The sequence below is a fragment of the Ruditapes philippinarum genome, unplaced genomic scaffold (assembly GCF_026571515.1).
Source record: "Ruditapes philippinarum isolate M1 unplaced genomic scaffold, ASM2657151v2 ctg5989_1_1_1_1, whole genome shotgun sequence".
Taxonomy (NCBI): domain Eukaryota; kingdom Metazoa; phylum Mollusca; class Bivalvia; order Venerida; family Veneridae; genus Ruditapes; species Ruditapes philippinarum.
The window spans coordinates 39,983-48,213 of record NW_026866690.1 but is presented as its reverse complement, the minus strand read 5'-3'; the positions used below and the strand labels follow the sequence as shown (position 1 = coordinate 48,213).

Here is an 8,231-nt window from a genome sequence, read left to right as displayed (position 1 = left end):
ATGTAACATGCATATTGAGTGCATTTCTATCGAGTCAGGCAGGATAAAAAAATAACTTAAAAACACTAGCTAAGGGAGGAGAAATACGTCCGCTATAGAAATTAATATAAATTTCCTAAGATACTGGTAAATCGGTCGACAGTGGAATATTTCAATGTTAAACTTTATTTAAACAGAAAATAAAAAAAAGAAACAAATGCAATGTGTATCATATTTAACATGAGGATGCTTGTATATGTCAAAATTGAATCATTTTAGGGAAGTACCCGGTATTCCACTACAGATTTCACATCATCATTTCTTACGAAATGACAAAAATGAATAAACATTTTTTATTTAATATAAAACTCATAAAACAATGCAATATTCTATATACATGTATCAGTACCAATTCTGTCACATTTACTTATTTAGATATATATATGTCGTATCAAATCATTTTGTCTGTATAATAAATCACTCATTATTTGCTTTTCAGCTAAGAACAATAATGACATACGCATAATGTGCATATCATATGAAGTATAAGATATATATCCGACTTGTTGTAAGACTTTATACATACCTTTGGAATATGTATATTGTAAAGTAGTTCTTCTTAATTGCACTAATTAAACCTTTGATACAAAACTTGCAAAAGGTCGTTTATAAAAATACAAGAAGAGTTGTTTTTTCTACATTATTTCCGATGGTTCTGAAATAGTTTGATTATTATTGTTTTGAAGGGATATATGTTTAGCAGACGATGAATTCCTTCCAGTTTCTATATTTTGGAAATATCCATTTTGTGATATAGATGATGGTGTTTGTGAATCAAATTCAATATCAGAAGGCTGGTTACATACACAACAACAGTCACGTGATTTGTCCGTTTGATTTTTCTGAACCTCTTTACGACTGTCATCTTTTACATATTTCCTCCACATCATGGTATGCTACAATATAAAAATGATCGAAAGACTCATTGGCCTTATTTTGGTTCAAAAAAAGGAAAAACTATAATGGAATGTTTAACAAGTGTGACCTTTGGATTATTCTTTTATTTGTTTATGATAATGAAATGCAATCATCTCTTATTTGATACAAGTGACCTTTGTATATGGGATGTAATAACAAATTCAGTTCATTATAATACAAGTTTTATCAAGTAATTTTAGATAATGAATATGTACTTACAACAAATACAGCAACTGTGATGCCTAGTATAAAACCAGCTAGAACGTCAGACATATGATGTTTGTTTTCCCTGATGCGGCCAAAACCACATAAAATTGCAGCCAATACAAGACTAATTTGTAGGAAGATCTTCAGTAATCGAGAGAACCTTATATGCAAACGGTTTTCTATGTACAACTGCAAAGCATTCAATGAAAATATTTTAATATGTATTTATAGGAGTATACGTCAATTAATGAAAGTATTAATTTCTCTTTCATTCTATTGATCATTTCTAAACATGTATAGTATAATCAATAAATTGCCAAATGTAATTAATGTCAGATATATTATTAAAATGAATGAAAGTTTATTCATAGGTTTTATTTAAACACGACAATTAAAGTTTGAAATATAGGGTAATGTATTATTCCTTAAATTAACTAAACCTGTATGGGGTCATTATTTATAAGGTTCCATTATATTATTTTCAAAAAAGACCACATAATTTGATACTTCTTATTTAATCATTGTTTTATGCGATATCACGCAGAATTTAAAACCCTTTAGATAAGCAAATGTAAAACATAAATATTTACACTAAAATAAACTGCAATGAACATGGCAAAAGATGAATGTCCGGAAGGAAAAGACTGTCGGCTGCTTCTGATTTCTTTTTCGTCATTTCCAGAGCACATGTATTCTGTTATATACCTTTAAAACAACATAACATGTGATACTAAGGCATCATTTAATAAAATATTTGTTTGTAAATAATTTTAAAGATCCCATATGAAGAAATCACAACGTAAAATGTTCTACCATATGATATCATAATTTATTACCCCTCACTTTTTTCGTAATGCTAATTTCCCATAGGCCTCTGGGAGTTATTTTTACTGTAAATGCAAGTGTACCACGTGACTAAGAATTTTGTACTGTTACATAGGTAACATTATTTTTTAACAGTATAAAATCTGGTCACGTGGTCTATTTTCTCAATAGAATGAAATAAATGGCGACCATTTTCTTCTCGATTCATTCTTATTTTCGACGTTAAACCCCAATAGGACATCAATTTCTTCTCTGGAGTAAATATGACACCAATAAAATTTAGTTGTTCGCACCCTGGTGTGCTTTTCGTGTATAAAATATCTTTTTGTTGAATAGTCAAAAAGTGAACATTCGTTTTCAACGGAAGTAATTGCAATGTAAATAATTATGTGTCAAACTGGAACATGCAGGCGATTTAAGCATGCAACAGAGAATTATTTTACAATTTTAATCAGTTACAGATATGGTGGACAGACATAGGATCTCATCGTTATTTTGTCAAAAACCATGCTAAGAATATTCTGGAAACAGAAGGATCAGATTTCACAGATCTTAACCGTGTAAATGGGTTAGTGTTATGTTTTCTAAATAAAACCTAGCTTATTGTATGTTTATGATTTGTAGATATCATCACTTGCTTAAAGAATAAAAGAGAAAGAAAACTTCTCACGTAGGCCTAAAGTACACCTTAAACTTAAAAGGTAAGGACAGTTTAGTTATTGTTACTTTTGGTTTATTTTTGTTACAGTTAGATTTAGTTCATCACAGTATTTTTGTTCGGGGTAATAAAATAAATAACACATGGGTTTGTGAGTAACAGTAAAAATATCATCCCACGTAAAATACTGTTACCCTCGGCTACGCCTCGGGTAACAGTATTTTCCTCGGGATGATATTTTTACTGTTACCCTCAAACCCATGTGTTATTTAAATATTATACGACATTCACAAGTGATTTAAGATCACGTTGAATTTTAGCTTGTGCAAAGTTATTTCAATGTCATAGACATATTTTCTGCATGTCCAATTAAATTTTAATTATATTTCATTAATATTCCACATTAATAGAAGTAAACAAGTCCAATGTATTATCTATAAGCATACATTAAAGGAATATTAAATCCGTTTTATAATAAAATCCGATTAGGCATTTTACATGATTCACAGTGCAACACTGAAATAACCTAATAAATGCATCACAATTAAACAATTAGTTAACGAAATATTTTTAGTTAATAACTTAAATAACTATTGAAGGCAGTGTCGCCATATTGTCTATAGAAAACTAGTTGTGAAATAAATTTAAAATGCATGTTGTGATTATTTTTAATCGGTCGAAACAAATAAAGTGATTAAAGAATAAATTATTTATTACTTTCTATAAAGTAATAATCTTAAATGCAGATTTTTATAAAGACTTACCCTGGGCATAACGTTAAATTAAACTGTGGTTTACAAACATCAAAGAAATTTGGTCTTAGTACTCCAATCTTGTTTTTAAGAGTGTCTACAAACAGTTCTTGTATCAGGAACCCAATCATAAACACCATGTAGCTTTTCACACAAAATATAGCACTACTTGCATGCTGGTATCTTTTCCGGCATTTGACATCCAACCAATTAAAAACCTCTACAGATATAATCTACAAGAAACACATTTTTATAAATTTATAAAAATATCAAAGCAGCTTGAATAAGAGACCTAAAGCATGCACACGACGCGTCATTCATGAACTGACTACATAAAATTGTTTTTCAAAAAGAATTTACAGTGAAAATTGTCAACAATTGCGTCAGGCCATTTTTTACTAACAGTTTAAATTTGTAAAATCAAGAATATCAAGCAAGTGTCAGGAGAATAGTTTTCCAGTCATTTATTCGTTCTGTTATTGCCAACCACTGGTCTTATTGTTCGTGATGACATATTGTAGGTTAAGAATGGCCTTACTTCATATTTGTATTATTAAAATGCCGTGTTATAATCAGAAATCATTCGGTATAGATTAATTTGTAAAGAAATTCTTACCAATATCAAAGCAGCTGTCAGCCCTACTACCACCATAACAGGTGTTGAAATTGTTTCTGGTACAGATGGGTAACTTAGGGATTTGTCGTCACAAAAGAAACCTCTTTCATATGGTTTCTCGAATAGAAACAGATAAAATGCAATTAGGGATGCTGAAAGATATAAGACAGTTTTAGAATCGTTACAATCTTGAATTTCTGTATGATGTTAATATAATATCTAAAATATAGCTCAATGTTAAACATTTATAGATAAAAAAAATTTTTTCAAGATCAAATCATTATGAATAAGATTAAATTAAATCAATGGAATTAAAGTATAATGAAAGTCCATTTTCTTTAACAAAACTTTTCTGCAAGTTAAATTCTTATTTGATATGATGACACGCGATTAAATAAGAAACGTGGTTGTGTATCTGTCATTTTTAAGACATATCAATATATTATCTCATTGTAGAGAATTAAGTGATCCGTGACTATGTACAATAGTTATGAAAGGTCCATGATACATTTTATTTTGCCAATTATTGCTGCTTAGTACATAATCGAACATTATAATGCTTTCAGCTTTTAGCAAACTACAACTACCCGCTAACTATAGTTCATCAGAAGATCAACGTTAGAATTTTAAATACATTAGATAATTGAACCAGCGTACTTTTTACTTGAAACATGTTAAACACTGTTGCATTTGTGAAAAGTTTAAAATGTACTCACTCCATGTACGATGCTTTTTTTTTTATATATTATGCTCTTAAATCACATTTTTTGTTTCGAAGGTAATCAAAGCTTTAATTTGTTAAACATAAAAAATTCGTATTTTTATTTTGAATGAGTGTTTTTCTTTTATTTCTGTGTAACCTTTATGAGGTAATGATAATGATTCTTTGACATTTTAATGAACGATTAGTTTACAACTAGGTTTTGATAATTGACACAAATACATTGAACATAAATTGTGCATTAACGTTGACATAATACAACTTCATATACATAACTGCATCAAATTTCCAACTTCATTAATTAAAACATTTCTTTTGTATTAGCTGAGACTTAATTACTTAATTATTATATTTATGACATTATATGTTCATGTAAAACGTCGTAATCTTGAAGATTCTGATTTTGTCTATTTGATATTATACATTTGAAATAAAATTATATCTATATATTAGGCAATTTTTACCTCCTTTGATGAGAAATCTGAATCTTTCATTTAAAAGTAAATTTAACTGGGTTAATCCCAGGATTATTATCCGCAATTTCAACTAAAGTTAAACGTCTGTTGAAATGTCGATGTTGAATCAAGGTTTTAAAATATTTAAGAAAGCACTTTGTGGTACATATAAACAATTAAAATCATGAAGTCTGAAATTATTGATATTTGAAATTATGTAATGTTAAATTCGCTTCAGTGGCCGGTAAAAAATCAATATACGTACATTTAACATTTGACATAAAATGGTGTATGGTATAACTGGAGGTCTATGTATTCAGTGAATCATATGCAAAACACACGATGTCTTATCAAAAGATTTAATGAACATTATAAGTGAAGTTAATGATACTAACATGAAATATTTTATAATCAGAAACCTATTTGATTCTGAAAACCAAACTGTTCATAAACTCCTTAACTTGCAGGTGCCTTTTACTCCACCTGCAAAACTTTGATTCAACATATTTAAATATTTAATTTCTAAATGAATACTTGGAAATAATTATTAGTTAGTTCCTGACCAATTAATATGATTAAAATTTAAGAAACCTAATTTGTTTAAGAAAATTCCAAAATATAGTCACACTAAGAACAACAAAAATTAACTACCTGCAATCCAAATTGTTAAATCCACAATTATTCTAATGATAATTCTACGCCTATGACATATCTTTCTTTGAGAGCTACTTTCCATCGTACAATTTCTACAGTATCCAATTTTTAACATAGACACAAAACATTTACCTTGAGAAAATATAACAGTGGTCTTTATATATCTACGCGTTGTACATAGGTTTTTGTATCGACAAATGAAAAGACTCCCAAATACTTTCCATACGATAAGAGAATTAAACAGTATGTGTATTTGCTACGGTATAGAAATTTAACAGTAATGTTAACAAATGCTAAGTTTAAATGATCATTCAACTTGAAATTCAAATTTATTAAATTCTTCTTTAAGAAATATTAATCAATTAGATCAGTTTTTTATTCAAACATACTTTGTTTACTTTTACTTACCCTCTTATTGATTTTAAGATAGTTATGTTACAAAACTTTGCATTCCAAACTGCTTAATAATTTTCACGAAACTGTTATAATTTATTCGCATATATTTTATAACAAGGAATAAACCTATTAATAAAAAAAATAAGTCAACGACACCCGTCCCTTTTATGAAATAAGTTAACATGACTTTAGTTGTATTGATAAATAAGAGCCATTTTAGTAAAGAAGTTATATAAATAATTGATATAACCCATTTAAATGTCTTAATTTTGTAATGGCACACGAACTTATGATCAGATATGATGACGTATTTTTATATTTAGGATGCACATTCTCTTTCAAAAATTTATAGATATTCGCTTTTGTCCGCAAAAAAAGAACATAATATGACTGTTCATAACCTTTTACTATGTAATTATTTGACGGCTAAAACTAAAATTAAAAAAAGAACTATAACAACATAATGTTTGTTAAAACAATTAAAATGAATTTTCTGGTAAAGGGGTGGGTGACCCTTTAGGAAACAGTGAAACAAGAATATTAAAATTTAATATGAAATTGGGAGACTCGGTTTGATTGAGTCTGCTAATGAGAGATGTGTAAATTTGCAACATCTATCATGCCCCCTTTGTACCACCTGTGTGGCGTAAAACAATATTAAAACATACAATAAAAACAATACTAAAATCAAACAAACAACATTTATACTCTACATACTTTTGTTACAAAAATAAATTAACAAAAATAGGGCTGCTATAATGTTGTTTCTATTGACTTTGACACTAATTGTTTTATGTTTAGAATATATGAGGAACAGACAGTCGAAGTGTTTACTAGTTATCAGTTGTTAATTAATGTTGAAGTGCAGACAGACATGAACTAAATAAGATATATCTCATTCGGAATTACGTAATTTGTCTTAATTATCTGACATTCAGTTTACAGGTTTATGATATCACCAATTACAATTAGGGTTATAATGGAATCCTTGCAAAGCTTCTGACAGTGTTAATTAACTCTTATTCTTTTGGACCTTAAAATGTTAAGCATTTGCCATCAGTTTAAGGCTCTATACCGTTGATGTACTTGATCTTAATCTCAAATTGATAATAGAGAGGACAATAAATAGAAACGTTAGAACTTTATAAAATGTTAAATTTCCGATCCTTATAGATCGTTCAGCTCGGAATTATTGTATTTGTGATTCATTTTTTTTTCTATTTACTTTTTTTTGTCTTGTTTGGTATTTCTCTTATTTCAGCACTTCTTACTTTCTAAATAATTACATTAATGACAGGTTGCCTGATTTTTATTTTTTGAGAGCTTTTCTGTGATAACCAGGCTTCATTTCCATTACAGTCCATGAACAGGCTCAATCCAACCGAGCCTGCAACTTTTTCATTTTTGTCGTGTTGGGCTTTCTTTAGGGATTCTGTATTTTTCTATTTCATGGCCTTTGATCCTTTTTAAAATTTCGATTTTCTTTAGTTTTTCCAATTGATTTTCTCGTTTATTGCACAGTCATCCATTCATATTTGGGTCATTTACAATTTTTTTTATCTTAAAGCACTATTGTATCTCAATGCATGATAAATGCATATTTAACACAAATGCGGATTTTATTTGATTCAAATATTTACCATTAAATATTGGATTCTGTGGAGCCGATGCTAAGGGGCGTAGGCAGTAGCTTGCATCTATGAGCAGGCTCAATCAAACCGGGTCTGCAACATTTTCGATTGTGCCGGTTTTGGTCGTCCTAGAGCAATTCTCTTTTTCTCTCTGACTCATGTGTGCATATCTTTACTTTTAATACCTTAAATGTACGTTTCCTTACAAGTTACCAGTAGAACGCAATTGAGTCAGCCATATTTATTACATATAAGTATATGCATTGAATGTTTTAACCTATCAAAACAATGTTTCAAGGCCCCTGTTATCATATGAAAAATAATTATTTCAACATTTTTCTTTCAATATTATTTACCGT

At 28.9% G+C, this 8,231-nt stretch overlaps 1 protein-coding gene across 1 annotated transcript; it reads right to left on the bottom strand.

The window, feature by feature from the left end:
* Positions 1–203: 203 nt before the first annotated feature.
* On the bottom strand, positions 204–6,041 carry LOC132733360 (phospholipid phosphatase 2-like). The gene is made up of 6 exons (XM_060720004.1): positions 5,843–6,041; positions 4,016–4,167; positions 3,412–3,632; positions 1,755–1,869; positions 1,177–1,353; positions 204–935 (listed from the first exon to the last, which is right to left on the bottom strand). Exons 1-6 carry the CDS (start codon positions 5,958–5,960, stop codon positions 675–677), a joined length of 1,044 nt encoding a protein of 347 aa, XP_060575987.1. The 5' UTR covers positions 5,961–6,041; the 3' UTR covers positions 204–674.
* Between the last annotated feature and the right edge of the window lie 2,190 nt (positions 6,042–8,231).